The sequence below is a fragment of the Chelonoidis abingdonii genome, chromosome 26, assembly GCF_003597395.2.
Source record: "Chelonoidis abingdonii isolate Lonesome George chromosome 26, CheloAbing_2.0, whole genome shotgun sequence".
Classification (NCBI taxonomy): Eukaryota; Metazoa; Chordata; order Testudines; family Testudinidae; genus Chelonoidis; species Chelonoidis abingdonii.
Genome location: NC_133794.1, coordinates 5,512,671 through 5,529,690, shown reverse-complemented (window position 1 = coordinate 5,529,690; position 17,020 = coordinate 5,512,671). Strand labels below are relative to the sequence as shown.

Here is a 17,020-nt window from a genome sequence, read left to right as displayed (position 1 = left end):
CCCCAGCCCCCCAGGCCTGGCCTCCCTGCCCCCCAGCCATGGCCCCCCAGCCCCCCAGGCCTGGCCCGCTTTCCCCAGTTCACTCAGGAGTGAGGGGCATTGGCTGACCTGGCAAGGGAACCCAGGGCTGGGCTAGCAGGGGCTGTGGGGCGGGTGTAACGGGCACTTGCAGAGCCGGGGGGAAGAGCCCAGGGCTGGGCTAGCAGGGGCTGTGGGGCAGGAGTGACGGGCACTGGCTAAGCGGGAAGGCAGCCCAGGGCTGGGCTGTGGGGCGGGTGTGACGGGCACTGGCCGAGCCGGGTTTGGGGAGAGCCTGGGGCTGGGCTAGCAGGGGCTGTGGGGCGGGAGTGAGGGGCACTGGCCGAGCAGAAGAGCACCCCAGGGCTGGGCTAATGTGGGGCTGGGGGTCCGGACTGAGGGGAACCAGCCGAGCTGGGGGTGTGGGGGGAGCAGTTTCCATTGGTCCTGTCCACGCGGCTCTATCAGTCTTTCACCAAACTACCACAGCCTGTTGTAAAGCCAGGGGGTTGGGGGGCTCTGCGGGTGCTTGTCTCCCCCCGATCCCACAGTTTTAATGAGTCAGCTCAAAGGGGGGGGGTTAATAAAGGGGAAAGATCTGGGAACCCCCATCCACTTGGGCACCAGACGGCTGATTGGGGAGAACTGGCCTTGTCAATATCAAGACTGGGGGGGGGGCATTAAATCCATCTACCCTGCCCCCCCAGCTACAGCCTCTCTCCCTTCCAGTCCCAGCCCCACTCCCCCCATCACCAGGGAATGGGATGATCCCAGGACGGGGGGGGGGGGGGTCCCTCTCTGCCCATCCCCCCCAGAGAGCTCATCACTCCAGGGGTGTCCGTCAGTTGCCTCAGCAGGGGGTTCCCATGTCCTAGGGGATAGGGGACGGGGCTGGAGCCCCGAGGGCCAGATCCTGAGCTGGGGTAAACCAGGGTGGTTCCACTGATGTACACTCGTGCCAAGTCTGGCCCCCACCCCTGGCTCGCTCAGAGGGACCCCCCTGCTGTAGCAGGTGATAGCAGTGGAAAGGCAGAGATCCCGGGAGGGGCAGCATGGGGGGCCAGAGGGGGTACCCGCTTTCTCCTGGCATTGGCCTCCCAGGGAGAGTCCAGTGCCAGGGATTCCTGCCCCCGGGACCCATTGAGGGGCAGGGGGGGTTGGTTCAGGCCAAGGCGATTTGCACAGAGCAGCCCCCGCCCCACAGTTGTACCTTGTATCCGAGATACACCAGCAGCATTGTCTCCAGGAAACTGATCAAAGCCACCAGCACCTGGGGGTGTGGAGCAGCAGGGGGGTCAGTAAGGGAACGATGCTGCCAGCCCCACACAGAGCCCAGAGCTTTCCCCACCAGTGCACGGCCTCGGGCTGTCCCAAGGGCCTGGGAGAGGACCCCGGCTCCCACCAAGCAGCCATCGGCCCCGCAGGCCCGAGGATTACGGCTAAGATTTGGTCATGGGTATTTTTAGTAAAAGTCAGGGACAGGTCATGGGCAAAAAAGAAAAATTCACTGAGCCCACGACCTGTCCCTGACTTTTACTAAAAATACCCATGACCAAATCTTACCATAATCCTTGGGCCTGCGAGGCCGACGGCTGCTTGGTGGGAGCCGGGGTCCTCTCCCAGTCCTGTGGGGTGGCTGGGAGCTCCGGGGCCGGCACCGCCTGTGGGGGCTCAGAGCTCCGGGGTCGCCCTGCCACCCACAGCAGCGGGGAGCTGTGGGGATTCCCCTGCTTCCCATGGCGGCTGGGTGTTTGGGGGCCCCACTGCCCCAGGCAGGACCCTGCAGTTCCCAGCCTCCGGTGCTGAAGTCACGGAGGTCTTTGGAAGTCACAGATTCCATCCATAGCTGTAATGATCCCCGGGGCCCTTGGCCAGAGGGTAGATATTTAAAGTGAGTCAAGCCAGGCTGCTGCTTTCTCCACCTCGACCCTGACCCCCCACCCCCAGGCTGGCTGGGGCTTCCGAGTCCTGGGCCTTCCTGGCTTCTGCTCTTTGCTGCCTGGGATCAGCTCTGTTCCCTTGCCCCTTGTGTCACCCTAAGCTGTTGTGCCGCATTGCCCAGCAGCTGTTAAACATTGCTGGGTGCCCACGCCCCACCCCAGAGGTGGCTGCATGTCAGCACACAGAGAAGTAACTCTGGGATCCTTTGGGAGGAAAGAGGCTGGTGAAACTGACAATATGCCACCTCCCTCAATGACCTGTGTGACCAGCTCAGTCCCCTCCCAGTGGGGGGGTCCTTCCATGTGTCCATCACACCCTCAAGGCAACCCCCCTAATACTGGGACACAGACTTCTAGGTCCCCACAAGTCACTAACCCCCATGCTCTCCAGCCCCCCGCAGCTCCCCCTGCAGATCCCCCCACTCACCTGCAGCCCCCAGAGGGGCAGAGGCCTATTCACCCAGATAATCGGGGTCCTGGAAGAGAAAAGTCACACTGAGGGCAGGCTCCAGAGCTCCCCAGCCCTGGCCCCACTGGCTCGGCGCCTCCAGACACTTACCAGTCAAATTTACTCAGGTGGTGAGCAGAGTGGTTCTGCCTCGGGCAGCCCCAGCTGGAAAAGCAGAAGGAGACAGATAGACAGACAGACAGACAGACTTCTGAGCCCCTGGCCATCGTCTCCCCGGAGGCTGAGTCATTCACCGGGCCGGGCCTGGTTTCTGCCCCCCTATTCCCACCCCAGGGTGCCCGCTGTGATCCCCATGCCAAGGTTGCTCAGACAGCCTCTCCTGCCCCGCACGTGCAGCTGGCATGTTCCTGGGCAGGGTGGGGTGATTGGAGCCCCGGGCCAAGCCAGCAAACCCACCAGTGCCCGCGGCAGAGAGCATTCTGGATAACGAGGCCCGTGGGGGCTGCCCACGGGGCACCACACCACCCTTTCTGTGCGGCTCCCAGCACAGCTCTGCCGGGCACCGTGGGGCTGTCTCTGAGCTAGTCCCAACCAGGGCAGGGGGGCCTCACTCACCAGCCCCCTCGGCCCTCCTGGGGGTCGTCCAGCAGCACCCGGATGATGTACAGGAGGCAGCTGAGCAGCTTGAGAGAGAAGTTAAACAGACGCACCCGCAAACCTGAAACACACACAGGAGGGTGAGACTGGCAGGGCCCCTAGTGCCACGCTGGGGGGAGCACAGACTGCGAGGGCAAAGCCCCCACCCTACTTCCTACAAGGGAACCCAGGAGTCCTGAGACCCAGGCCTCCCTGCTCTAACCACTAGACACCACTCCCCTTGCCAGAATTAGCTAGAACCCTGGAGTCCCTGCCCCCCACTGCTCTAACCACTGCCCCTCCCAGAGTTGGGAATCAACCCAGGAGTCCTGGATCACAGGGTTCCTGCTTCAAGCCCACAGCTTAGCTGGGCACCAAGAAAGACAGAGTCACGCTCATGAGGTGAGGGAGGAGCTGGGGCTGGAGGGGGGAAATGAGAGGTTCCTGGGGGCTCCGAGCTGTGATCTGGTCCCAACCCCTGTGGCCCAGGCAGACCGTGTTTGGGGCCCTGGCAGCTGCAGACCCACAGAACCGCCCATCGCCGCGGGCTGTGGTGCCTGGGCCCTAGGGAGGCCGCGCCCTGCTCTGGCCATCCCAGACTATGTGCCAGGCCCCCCCCCCCCATGATGGGGGTCGCCAGAGCGACTCACTGGAGCGCTGGTTCTTGATGAAGAAGAGTTTCAGCCGCTCCTTGAAGGTGTTTTCATTGACGTAAAACTCCACTTGGACCCTGCGAGAGAGAGACAGGGTCAGGGGGGAAACGCTGAGGCTGCAGGGACCTGCCTGCTTGGGACGGGGCTGCCAGGCATGGGTCAGCACCAGAGACAGCGCCCAGGGAGGCAGGGCAGGATCAGTGACTCGCCCACAGGGAGTCAGTGGCAGAGATGGGTGGCCACTCCAGATCTCCGAGTCCCGGCCCAGCGCCTGCATCACACGACCAGACTCTCCCCACCAGGGTCCTATCAGGCTGCAGTGCCCCTTTCCCTTGGGCTGGCAGAGCCCGGCTGCTCCAGGTCCTCACTCCAGCACATCACTTACTGCTGCGCGCTAATTGGCTGGCAGGACCCTAAGCTAGACTCCCTTCGCTTGGCCTCCACCGATCAGCATCTCATTAGCTGTGATCACTGAGCCGGAGAGGGAGCCCGGGGTGGTACCAGGCCTGGGGGAGTGCGGGGAGGGACGCTGGCATCAATGATGTGCCAGGATGCAGGGAGCAGCCAGACAAATCCCCTTGTGCCACCGTCTGCCCCCAGAAGAGCAGTGACGATCGGACCTTTCCCCTGGCTCCGCTCCAGGCTCATTGGTGGAATTGCTGGCTCCAAGACCTCAGAGCCTCCATCAGATCAAGGGCTCAGGTTATGAGACCAGCCTGCAGCCCTGGGCTCCCCCCAGCTCTGCTGGTGCCCCACAGTCCCCTGCCGTCCCAGCCCCGGGCTGCCCCGACACCTCGGTTCTGACCTGCAGCACCTTCTGAAATAGCTCACTAAATTCAGATACATCCCTCAGCCTGAGCCAGCGCTCTGGGCCACCCTCTGCCTCTGAGAGACGCCTCCGGCCTCCCACTTCACTGGACGGGAGCTGATAGGCCGCCCCTGATCTGCTTGCAGGGCGACTCAGCCCAAACCCCTCTGTATCCCCACAGCACAGCCCTGCTTCTAGAACCGACCATCTTGCTGCAGGTGGCGCATCCCCCCGCCAGCTCTGTGCCCAGCCACAGGCCTGGCTGAACGGCTCCCAGATCCGTGCACTGGCATGTTCTCACTTCTGATAAGCCACAAGGCACCAGCTCCGGCAACCTGTGTGCTGCCAGATCTCAGCCCTAGGCAGGAGCAGATGCTGTCACATGCAGGCTCCCTGTGTGGCTTCACGTTCAACTGGAACATCCTCAGGGCCAGGACCAGCCCCCATGCCAGAGCTGGGGAGAACCCAGGCGTCCTGACTTGCTACACCAGCCATGGCAGGCCAGTGAGCGGCTGTGTGAGGCCTGCTGAAGGGATTCTTAGCTGTTGGTTTCTCCCTGCCCCTCCACAGAGCACCTGCCTCATTTGCATTGGTCAGGGATCCTGCATCCATCATCTCAATCATCGGACAATGCACCGGGAGGAGGGTGGCAGCTGCTGTAATTTCAGGTCCCCCCACCTGCTTGAAACCCAGGACTTCGCTTTGCCCATGTCATTCACCCCGGGAACCAGCGGTCCTGGGGGGCAGGGCTAGGTTACAGCCCCGCACTGGGACTTGGGCCCAGCGCCTGGCATCTGCGGGTGAGAGCAGCCTCGCGATGTTCATCCACCAATTACGTGTCTAGCCCTTGTGGTTTGCAAAGGAAAACTTTAAAGAACATCAAAATGGCCAGCCTGGGTCAGAACAAAGGTCCAGCCAGCCCAGCGTCCTGTCGGCCGACAGTAGCCAGTGCCAGGTGCCCCAGAGTGACCCATCCTCTGTCCCCAGCTTCTGGCAAACAGAGGCCAAGGACATCATCCCTGCCCAGCTTGGCTAATAGCCATTGATGGATCTATCCACCATGAATTTATCTAGCTCTTTTTTGAACCCTGTTATACTCTTGGCCTTCACAACATCCTCTGGCAGTGAGTTCCACAGGTTGACTGTGCATTGCGTGAAGAAACACTTCCTTGTGTTTGCTTTAAACCTGCTGCCTATTAATTTCATTTGGTGACCCCTAGTTCTTGTGTTATGAGAAGGAGTAAATAACACTTCCCTGTTTACTTTCTCCACACCAGTCATGATTTTATAGACCTCGATCATATCCCCCTCAGTCATCGCTTTTCCAAGCTGAAAAGTCCCAGTCTTATTAATCTCTCCTCATACAGCAGCCGTTCCATCCTCCGAATCATTTCTGTTGCCCTTTTCTAAACCTTTTCCAGTTCCAATATACGTTTTTTGAGACAGGGCGACCACATCTGCACACAGTATTCAAGTTGGGGACATACCATGGATTTATATAGAGGCAATATGATATTTTCTGTCTTATTATCTCTCCCTTTATTAATGATTCCCAACATTCTGCTCACTTTTTTTGACTCTGCTGCACATTGAGTGGATGTTTTCAGAGAACTATCCCAAGGATGTCAGGATCTCTCTCGAGTGGTAACAGCTAATTTAGACCCCATCATTTCATACATATAGTTGGGATGATGTTTTCTAAGGTGAATTACTTTCCATTTATCAATACTGAATTTCATCTGCCATTGTGTTGCCCAGAGGATGTGTGGACATGTGACGCGCTAGTGTCTGCCTGGGTGTGCAGGGAGCCTGAGCCCATCGCTGTGAGATGGGGAGCTGCCCTGAGTGTGACTGTCGCAGTGAGGCCAGGGCAGGGGCAGGAGGGACATGTCCCTGACCCCCACCACCACCACCATAGGGACTCACCTAGCAAGGAAGGTGCCTATTCCCTTCTCCTCTGAGCCAGCTGGTTCCCTGCCCTGGAGCCAGATGGAGCTGGAGCTCCCTAGAGGGGAAAGGCCCTGTGCCCTGCCCCCGCCAACCCAGCCAGCCCCCTGCTCTGGGGCCAGACTGGAACTGACATCCCTAGAGGAGAAAGTCCCCATGACCCATTCCATCTTTGGGCGGCTCAGAAGGGGTCCACGGTTGAAGTGAGAGTGTGGGGCAGCCTGGTGCGCAGCGGCTCTGTTCCACCCCCTACACCCCAGGCAATATCGAATCCCAGTGTGGGGCCAGGGGACAGCAATGCAGCCCCGCGGATCCGGCGAGAGGAGAAATAACAAACCTCGTTAGAGCTCAGTATGGGACGCAGCTGGTGCCATGAGCTGCCGACACCCAGACGTGTGGGGGCTGCTCTCAGCTCCCCTTGGCTGGAGGAGACCTCCCCTTCCCCAGCTCACCCCAGGGGGGGTCCAATCGTTAGCACAACAAGGCTTTGTCCTCAGCAGACCCCTTTGCTCCCAAAGGGCCATTGCTGGGGGTACCCCCCCGTCCCAGCTTGCATGGAGCTATTTAGAACACGGGTAACAGGTGCTAGCTGATGGAGGCTGCATTAGGCATTTCTTTGTGGGGGGGGTCCCGGTCACCCCTTCTTTTTGTCCCAGTGGGGCTGGGCAGGGTGTCTGCAGTGGCAGGGGTGAGTCTGTCAGGAAGTAGGATCCACACAGGCAGCTGCCCCCGGGCAATGGGAGGCTGGGCAGGTAGGGAAATGATCTGAGTCCCCAGGAAACGGGGGGATGGCATGGGGGGGGCGGTGTCTAGGCCTGTGATTATGCACATTGCACAAGCCCTGGTGATACCAGTGGAGTTCTGCCCCTTTGGCCCCACCGAGGATACCCCCAGGAGTGCGCTGGGATGTGGGGGGAATGTCCCAGGCTGGCCCCACGGCTGGCCTGCATGAGATACTAATGAGACCCTGCCCCCTTGGCTTCATTCTCCCCTCGCTGCTCCCTGGGGCACGTGCCATGCCCTGCCTCCGGGGCACTGGGAGGGGAACGCCCACCCTAGGGCTCTGACTGCAGAGGGGTCAGCTGGACCAGAGCCAGGTGGGCTCTACGTCTGCAGCTTGCTGGGGAACGGCTCCCCCAGGCTGCAGGGGCAGAAGCCTTTTGGGGGGTGATGACAGCTCCTGCCTGTGCCCGGCCGCTGCAGGCCTGGGGTGGTTGATTCCAGCCAGGCCTCCCCTGGCTTAGGGGACCCCCAAGCGCTGATGCTGTCCCCCTCTTAGCTTGTTGGAAGACCATCAAAATAGGGCTAGGGCATCCCTGCCCCCGTGATGCAGCAGGGAGCCAGGCGAATGTGCCTAGTTACTGGGGCTGGCTGCATGGGGGACAGGAGAGCAGGGGGTGATTTTACCTGAGAGTTACCTGAGCCTGTAACCTGAGCCAAGAGGGGGATGGGGCCAGGTGACACCTTTGCGGGGGAAACTGGACAAAGGGAGGGGAGGAGCCGAGCGGAAGGGGAGAGAGAGGCTGGAGGGGGTTTTGCTTTCAGTTTGGGGCTGGGTGGTGGAATGCAGGGAACCCCAAGCTGGGGTCTAAGCTCCCTGCCCCCCAGAAGGACCTGACTGACAGGTCCTGGTTGTACCTACAAGCCCTGCTTGGGACTATGTTCCTGTCGGCTACAAAACCTTCTGCTTTACTGGCTGGCTGAGAGTCACAGTGATTCGCAAGAAGAGGGGTGCAGGGCCCTGACTTCCCCCTACTCCATGACACCCCCCCAACCACTTATTAACCACCCACAGGAAAATGTTCTCGGAAGGTCAGAGGTCACAGGTCAGCCTTGCCACAAAGGGTTAACGCTTTCGGCACTCTCGGGAACCAGCAGGAGTCACCTCGGCTGGCGGGCGCCGAAGCGCCGGCGATTAAAGAGGGTCATTAGAGCTGGCGGCCTGCGTGGAATACAGATCAGCCCCGCTGCAGCCAGCCAGGACCCGCAGCAAAAAGCCTGGTGCAGAGGGTTCCTAGCATCACCACTCAGCCTTGGGGGGCAGCCCCGCTCTCGCCCAGCTGGGAGCCAGCTGATCCTGCTAGGCCCTGGCTGCCCCCTTCACCAAACGCCAGGGGGTGCTGGGCGAGAGAGGTGCACAGCGTCAGGAGAGGGGGGCCAGCACCCCAACTCTGGGGTCTCTGTCAGTACAGAGCACCAGCCCCAGGGCTCTTATGGGGCGGGATAAACCACAGGCTCGTTCTCATTGGCTGACGCTCAGGTCACCCCCGTACTCTGATTGGCTGTCAGGGAGAACACCACACCCATCCTCTGATCAGAGTGACCAGATGTCCCGATTTTATAGGGACAGTCCCGATTTTTGGGTCTTTTTCTTATATAGGCTCCTATTACCCCCCACCCCCATACCGAATTTCCACACTTGGTGTCTAGGTCACCCCACTTCTGATTGGCTGTCAATTGTGCCACACTCCTGCTCTGATTGGCTGTCAGAGAGCCTGCCACCCCCACCCCCACATTCTGATTGGCTGTTGGCAGTGCCACACCCACGCTAATTAGCTGTCAGGGGCATGCCACCACCCACATTCTGGTTGGCTTTTGGCAGTGCTACGCCCAGGCACAGATTGGCTGCCAGAGATGTCCCGTGTGGTGCCCTATAAAAGCTGCGTCTCTCACGTGGCCCTGTGCACACCCCATGCAGCCGGGCACCTGTGACACGCCCCCACTGCCACCCCCAGGACAGGGAGAGGCTGGCTGGGAGCGTTTCACACCCACGTTGCACCGGTGCCAGCAGCTGCACAAGGACCTGTGGGGCTTGAGTGCCACAGCTGGGGAGAGCTGGGCAATCCAGGGGACGGTGGGTTGGTTGCCAGCAAGGCGTGGCCAGAGCAGGGACCCACCTGTGGGACATGGATCTCCCAGGCAGGCACTGTGCTCGAGGCTGGGGCCTCTCTCCACCCCCAGAGCTGGCTACCGAGGCAGAAAGGGGACTCGCAGTCCGGCCAGACGCAGCGTCTCTCCCGGGGACGATGGGGTGCAGCCACTCGGCTCCCACACCACAGAAGCCTCAAGAAAGCCACTAGACAAGTGAGGCAGCTGGTGCAAAGATGGATTCTGGGACTGGGGGAGGGACAAGCTGAGCCTTCCCCAAGGGGCTGAGGGGGAAGCTGCTGTCCTTTGAAGGTGGCAGGCGCGAGGCCCCTTTCAACGATAGCTAACGGATCAGCCCTGGGATTTATTGGGAGCAGAGCCGGAGCTGGGCTCGGGGGGTTGGGGCTGAGCAGATAGGCTGGGACCCCCTGGGAGACTCGCTCCGCTGACAAACAAGCGGACAGGGGGAGGGAAATTGACACGGGTTCCAGCTTCCACCTCGCGTTAGGTGGGAGCGATTTCCTGACGCATCCAGCCAAGGGGCAGGAGGCTGCGCACCCCACGCCTAACCCCTGGGCTAGAGAGCTGGGCTGTGGGTCAGGGCTGAGGGGCACCAGCAGAGCTGGAGGAAATCTTGCCTCTTTCTTGCCCACACTCCCGCCTGTCTCTGACACTCCAGCTCTGTGCAGCTGAGGGAACTTTTTCCTCCTCTTGTCCCCCACCCCCAGTAACAGGGAAGAACCCAAAGCCCCTTTCCCTGCAGGCTGGGAGGGGGAAGGGAGAGGCCTGCCTGGCAGGCGAAGGCCGAATTGAGGCTGCAGTTGGTGGGCCGGAGTCTTCCTGGGCAGCTGAGACCAGCAATGAAAGGATCCAAGAGCAGCTCCCAGATTTCCCCTCCGCTCTGGCCGAGGCTGAGAACCACTGGGGCCAGGCAGAGTCCACAGGGGACAGAGGGGCTGGCGGGAGGCAATATCCCCTAGGACTCTGGGAGCCAGGACTCCTGGGTTCTCTCTCTGCCACTCAGAGGGCAGTGGGGTCTAGTAGTTAGAGCAGGGAGCTGGACACCTGGGTTCTATTTCCAGGACTCTGTCATCCAGGTTGGAGAGTGGGGGTGAATCCTGGATCCCTTTCCCACTGAGGCTCCACCCTTTAGGAGCATTTCCCATTGGTGCTGCCTTAGCAGCTACCTCCCCTGCCCCAGCCCCTGCAGCCATGAACCCAGCCCTCCAAGGCCCCCAGGAACAGGATGTGGTGATCAGCCCTGCTGGAGCTCCTGCGTGGCGGGTGGGTGGCCCAATGAGGGAATCTCTCGCCGGCTGCATTCTCGTTCGGCGCCCACCCAGCACCCAGCTCCTGTGACAGTCCAAGAAAAACAGTAATTTGCCAGTTAGACGCCTCCCCCAGCTGCTGGGAAGGGGGCGGAACTGGCACCGTTATCAGCACTCACCATGCCGCCTGGCACACTGGGTGCTTGGAGCTGGGGGCCGGATTGTTATTGTAGGGTGCGCGGAGTTGAGCACTGGCTTATTATTGTAGGGTGTGTGGAGCTGGGCGCTGGTTATCGTAGGGTGTGCGGAGCAGGACACGGGTTTGTTATCGTAGGGTGAGCGGAGCTGGGCGCTGGTTATCGTAGGGTGTGCGGAGCTGGACACGGGTTTGTTATCGTAGGGTGAGCGGAGCTGGGCGCTGGTTATCGTAGGGTGCGCGGAGCTGGACACTGGTTTGTTATCGTAGGGTGCGCGGAGCTGGGCGCTGGTTATCGTAGGGTGCGCGGAGCTGGACACTGGTTTATCGTAGGGTGCGCAGACCCCTATGGTGTTTCCTTAGTGTAGGATCAGTTATGAGCACGGCAGCTGCACTGACCCGTATGTTAATAGAGGGTCATGCAGGGGCTCCATGTGCTGGTTTGTTATTGTAGGGTCTCTAGGTGCTCTGGGGGCTGAGCCACCCAGCTCTGTTCCTAAAGTGCCGCCCTGCAGAACACAGCACCCATGAAACCTCCTCAGCCCGGCGCCAGCCCCCGCAGCACCACTGAACCCATCGTCCCCATCAGTAGCACTGGCAGCCTCAGAAATCCCAGTCCCCATTAAACCCTGCTGCCAAGACACAGCCATGGAGAACAGCCTCCAGGCCGATCACTCCCCCGACCTGCTCCCAGTACGGCTCCCGCGGCTGCTGGCCGGGGAGCTCCCTGCAGATCACACGCAAGACAGGCCCCATATTTCAGCGCTCCCTGCCTGGCCCCGGGGCTCCCAGCTGCAGCTCAGCGCAGGGGCTGATCAAATCAATCTCAGCCCCGTGCCTCGGTAAATGTGTCGTGCCGGTAAAAGCCGCTCCCATCGGACAGCTGGGTCTGGCTCTGGTGCCAATCCGGATTCTATTGGGGAAGTTGGGGCCTGGGGGTGTCTGCAGGTGGGGTGCACGGTCCCAATGCAGGGAGATGGTGGGGTGGGTCAGGCAGGAGGGGCAGAACTCGGAAGGGCCTTGGCAAGTAGCTAGTGGTGGGCACTGGGTGGGGAACCAGCTGGTGCGGATGGGGGGGGGCGTGGCCCCTGCCTGGCCCAGCTGAGCAGTCAGTGCTGGGGGCAGCTCCCCCGGGCCCCTGGGGCAGGCGACTGAGATCAGAATCCAGCCCCCACTTCAGACCAGGAAGTCGCACTGGGCCTGCCTGCCCCTGGTTCTGCTGACGCTCCCAGGGCTTTCTCCACATTGGTTCTGCTCCGGGGCCTAGCTGGGGGGACGTGTGTCACTGCTCCAGCTCACCCTCCCTGGGCCAGCGGGCACAGGGGCATCAGCGTATCAGGACCCGGGGTGCAAGGGGCCGGCTCAGTCCCTCCTGCGATGCCTTGTTTCAATTGCAGGAGACGCACGTGGAACGAAGCTGTTCGTTCCCACCATCAGCTGCGCCCAGCATTCTGCTGGGCACAACCCCCGCGCTCTGCCTCCCTTTGCTGCTCCAGAGCCAGCCGTTGAGAGTTGTGCCAATAGGGGCCCCCGTTGCACTGGGCACCACTGGGTGCTCATTGTGCCAGGTGCTGAGGGAGATTGATGCTGCACAGACATAGCGAGAGACAGCCCCTACCCAGCCCGCTGATACCTTGGCCAGTGGAGGCTCAGGAAGGGCCACAAGCCACTGGCGGGGACCCATTTTCCTGGTGCCATCAAGACTTCAGCTCCCTGAGGAGCTGGAGGCCAGCAGCGAATCCGGAGAGGCCCAATGCCAGCCTGGGCCAGGCTTGGTCCGCTCATTCCGCCCAGGGCCCCATCCAGCTCCAGATGGGCACCTGACCACCTCCATGCCCACAGCGAGGTGAAGCCACACAGCCCCTCACCCTGGAAGAGGATGGGGAGCTACCAGCATTGTGCAGAGGGGGAAACTGAGTCACAGAGCAGGGAAAGGGCTCAGCCCAGGTCACCAATCCGTGATTAGAAGCCAGGAGTCCTCACTCTAGCCCCTCCCCCATCTACCCCCTCTTTCCCTCCTACAGCTAGGGTTCCAGCCCAGCCAAGCGATGCCTTGTCGGCAAAAGGCCAGTATCCCACTGCTGCAACTGCCCTGTTCTCTACTCTTGGCTCTGCAGCCCCAGGAAACTACAATGCCCAGTATGCACCACTCTATCGCTAGCCAAGCATAAATGGTGGGAGGGAGCAATGCATGCTGGGAGCTGTAGTCTCAGCAGGCTGTACCTTGGTGTTTGAAATTGAGACATTGGTGGGAAGTGCATTGGTCCAGGCCTTGCCCCCTGGGGAGGGGGTGGGGAGAGGCAGGCCAGGGGATGCCAGGCTGGGGTGAAGTCGACGATGGGGGTCGATACCGAGGCAGGGAGGGGGAGTGGGCCTTGCAACCAGCAACCACCACCTTGAGACACCAGCGTGGCTGTGGGTCTATCGATCTCCCTTCCTCAGCGAGTCAAGCGACCGTTAATCACTCTGGCTGCTTCTAAGCCTGGCAGGGATGGCTCAGTATTCGGGGCCGGGGTGTGGGGGGGAGAGCAGAGAGACAGGCTGCGCTGGGGGCAGGGCCGGGTTTAGGGCGATTCCCCCAGTTCCCAGGAATCAGGCCCCACACCTTCTGCTGAAGAGCCGCCAGAAGCAGCAGCAACAGATTGAGCTGCCGCCGAATTGCTGCCGCTATCTTTGGCGGCATTTCAGCTGCAGCTCTTTCGAATCGGGCCCCGCCCGTCCTAAAGCCAGCCCTGGCTGGGGGGCTGCCCGTTCATCAGGGAACAGCCACCGAGATAACCCAGGGTTGTGAGTTCAATCCTTGAGGGGGCTATTTAGGGATTTGGGGATTGATCCTGCTTTGAGCAGAGGGTTGGACTAGACATCTCTTGAGGTCCCTTCCAAACCTAATAATCTATGATTCTATGGCACGTTCTGCTGAGACGCTCTGTATGCAACGTTCAGGGGGAGGCAAAATCCCACAGGGGGCCTGGCCTTACTAGGCAGGCACAGCCCTGGCATGCAGGACTCCTGGGTTCTATGCCCAGCTCTGCCACCCAGTGAGCAGGGTGAGTCACTTGCCTGCTCCATGCCTCAGTTTCCCCTCCAAATCTTTGGCTGTTTTGGGCTTCAGTTCTCCCTTTGTAAGCGGGTGAGAATGATCCTTCAGGAGCTCTCTGGGGGAGGGATGGGCTCTCACCTCGGAGCTGGGCTGTGGTCTGTCCACACCATAGTGAGACACACTTAATTAACCACAACAGATCTCCTCCACCCAGCCTCTGCCCACTGGGCCAGATCCAGGCTGGCACTTAAAGCCCCTGAAGGTTCCCCTTGCTGGCACCAGCTGACAGCCCCGGGTACCTGCTCAGGCTGCAGGGAGCTGGCTCCAGGAGGCCTCCCCTCAAGGGGGAGGAGCAGGAGCAACAGGGGGAAAATGAGCTGAGATTGAAGAGGGTATCCCACCCCCCCTCCTGCTCCTTCCCGTCTCTGCCCCGTATCCACCCCACACCCACACTAGCCCAGGGTGCACTGAAGCTACCCCGTATCCCCCGCTCCAATGAGCAGGCGCTGGAGTCAGGCAGCAGCCGGTGACTGTCGCAGGAAGCAGGCTAGAAACAGGAGGGGTGTGGGTGGATGGGAGGGGGGGAGAATGGGCTCCAGGGAAGCTCTAAAGACACCCCCTTTCCCCCAGTCTGGGCTTACAGCTTCATTAACCCCTTGGGAGCTGCTAGGTCCCAGCAGCCCCAGGCCACCGAACTGAGACTTGGGTCACTGGAAGAACAGACCTAGAGCCGCCCCACGCTGGGCTCCCCCCACCCAGGCTCTGCTAGCATCCCCTTGCTCCTGACCTGCAGAGCCCTACTAGCCCAGCCCTGGGCACGCCCTCCCCCCCAGCTTCGCTGGTGCCCCTCAAGCCTGACGTGGAGCCCCCCCCCTCTGTGCCCCTCACTCCTGACCTGAACCGCTGTGCTCCCCTCTACCCCTCACCATCCAGCCCCAGAGCAGCAGGGACTGGCTGGCCCAGGGGACGGGGGGAATGGGACATGGGACCTTTCCCTTCAGGGGGACCCTGGCTCCAATCTGACCCCAGGGGCGGGATCTCCAGGGGGACTGGCTGCCTTGGCAGAGAGGCTGGGGACCGCATGAGCGATGGAGACGGAGTGTCCCACTGGGCAGGGCTGGGGGTGGGGCACACTGCCATTGCCTGGAGCCCCTGCCCCCACATGGTGCAGCTGGGGGTGGGGGGCCCACTAGGCCAGCGGCTGGGGGCGGAGGGACATTGCAGCACCAGGCCGTGCCTGTGCATGCCAGTCAGAGCCAGGGAGACCCTAGGAGACACCAGAGCCCCACACACAGTGCCCCACATAGTGCCATGGACCCCCCCTCCACCCACCATGCCACGGGGAAACCGCCCAGCTCCACCCAGTGCGGGACCTGCCCCCATGCTCAGCAGCGCCACACAGAGCCACGGAGGCTCCTGCTGCGCTCAGGCAGCACCCCGCAGATCCCATGCAGCAGCTGTCAGAGCCACAAAGGACCCCAGGATGCCAGGCGACGCTACAGAGAGCCACCGAAAACCAGCTTGTGTCCCAAACCACCCAACACGGGCTAGTAAACAGCCCTGGCTTCCTCAGAGATGGTGCCAGCAGTTCTGATCCAGAGCCTACACCTTCTCCCAGAGCTGGGGGGAGAACCCAGGAGTCCTGGCTCCCACCCACCTCCTGCTCTAACCACTAGACCCCACTCCCCTCCCAGAACTGGGAACAGAATGCGGGAGTCCTGGCACTCCCCCAAACACCAGACCATGCTGCCGCTCCCTTCCCTCTCAACGCCCAGGGGCAGCACCTCCCCATTTGTCCCCATCCCTCATGCGGGGGGGCGGGGCCCATAAGTGGCAGGAGACACAGACATCAGCAGGGAGCATGGGGGAGGCTCCTGGGGTGGTCAGGGAGGGGAACCGAGCCCCCCACAAGTCCAAACCTGGAGCCTGTTCCCCCTGGCCTCAAAGGGAGGATGGAGGCGAAGGGGAAGACGAGGGGCTGCCCAGGGGGCATCATGCCCCCAGCTCCCAGGGCAAAATGCTTTGGGCAGGCAGGCAGCAGACCTACCACCCACCACCCAGGCCAAGAGCCCAGGGAGGCTGCAGCAGGCAGCACAGGAACCACGACAGGGGGCTACGCCCCAGAGAGCCCGACGCCCCCAGCACCGCCTGGGCACAGCTCGCCCTAGGTGGGCTGGCAAAGCTGGAGCTGGGACCAGCATCTCCGGGGCTTCGGGGCGGCTCCAGTTCACTCCATGTGCCCCTCGCCCAGGCCCCCCAGGGCACCAGTGCCCACCGTGCCCAAGCACCAGCGCAGGGCTCCCTGGACCCTTCCCGTGCCAGGCTCCGCTCACCTCTCGTCAGCCTGCCAGTCCCCCAGCAGCAGGTCTCGGAAGCGGTAGCGAGGGGGCAGGGGCAGCACCTCCTTCTCCAGCTCCACCATGTTGGCCCTCGACGCCGCCGTCCTGCCGTCGCTCAGCTGTGCCCCGGTGGCTTGCGGATGCCGGGAGCCGCTAGCCAGGGCGGCCCGCTACGCCCGGGGCCCACGGGCATGGTGGGGCAGGGTGGGCATCCGGGAGCAGCTCTCCGCCACCGGCTGCCTGGGCTGGGGAGGGAAGCGAGCAGCTGGTGCCATCAGCCTCGCCTTGCCAGCCGACCGGTGCCCGGCTCCTGCAGCAGCCTGGGAGGTGCCCCCAGCGGATGCTGCCTCTAGCCCATGGCACGGCCCCCCCAGCTGGCAGGCCGGGGGGCAGGCGGCCCCTGCCAGGCAGGCTCGGGGCTCCGGAGGCAGGGGAAGGGAGACAGCCGGCTGAGCGCGCCTCGGTCTCCGGCAGGGATGCGGGGGGCGGTTTCAGCCAGGAGGGGCCGCCCCGATCCGCCCCTCGCCTGGGGGCTGCTGTCCTGTCCCCTCCCCTCCCTCCCTGCCTCGGCCACCTGCGGCCGCGGCGCTTCCCTAACCTCGGGCTGCGGGAGAGGGGACAAGATGCTCCCAGCCCCCACTCCCCTCCCACAGCTGGGGAGAGAACCCAGGAGTCCAGGCTCCCAGCCCCCCCCGCTCTGACCCACCAGCCCCCACTCCCCTCCCAGAGCCGAGAGAGAACCCAGGCGTCCTGGCTCCCAGCCCCCCCCCGGCTCTGACGCCACCAGCCCCACTCCCCCCCACAGCTGGAGAGAGAACGCCAGGAGTCCGGCTCCAGCCCCCCGCTCTGACCCACAGCCCACTCCCACTCCCCAGAGCCGAGAAAGAACCCAGACGTC

The 17,020-nt window shown here is 62.2% G+C and overlaps 1 protein-coding gene across 1 annotated transcript; it reads right to left on the bottom strand.

The window, feature by feature from the left end:
• Positions 1–1,180: 1,180 nt before the first annotated feature.
• LOC142045988 (potassium channel subfamily T member 2-like) lies at positions 1,181–16,458 on the bottom strand. Its single transcript, XM_075061233.1, has 6 exons — positions 16,117–16,458; positions 3,654–3,733; positions 2,983–3,085; positions 2,518–2,571; positions 2,386–2,434; positions 1,181–1,288 (listed from the first exon to the last, which is right to left on the bottom strand). Exons 1-6 carry the CDS (start codon positions 16,203–16,205, stop codon positions 1,181–1,183), a joined length of 483 nt encoding a protein of 160 aa, XP_074917334.1. The 5' UTR covers positions 16,206–16,458.
• Positions 16,459–17,020: the final 562 nt, after the last annotated feature.

Excerpts from the sequence above, each read along its gene's own strand:
- LOC142045988 (XM_075061233.1), bottom strand. The coding sequence starts at position 16,205 with ATGGTGGAGCTGGAGAAGGAGGTGCTGCCCCTGCCCCCTCGCTACCGC. Across the intron at positions 3,734-16,116 it reads GACTGGCAGGCTGACGAGAG|GGTCCAAGTGGAGTTTTACG; the intron begins GTGAGCGGAGCC and ends TCTCTCTCGCAG. Across the intron at positions 2,435-2,517 it reads CACCTGAGTAAATTTGACTG|GACCCCGATTATCTGGGTGA; the intron begins GTAAGTGTCTGG and ends TTTCTCTTCCAG.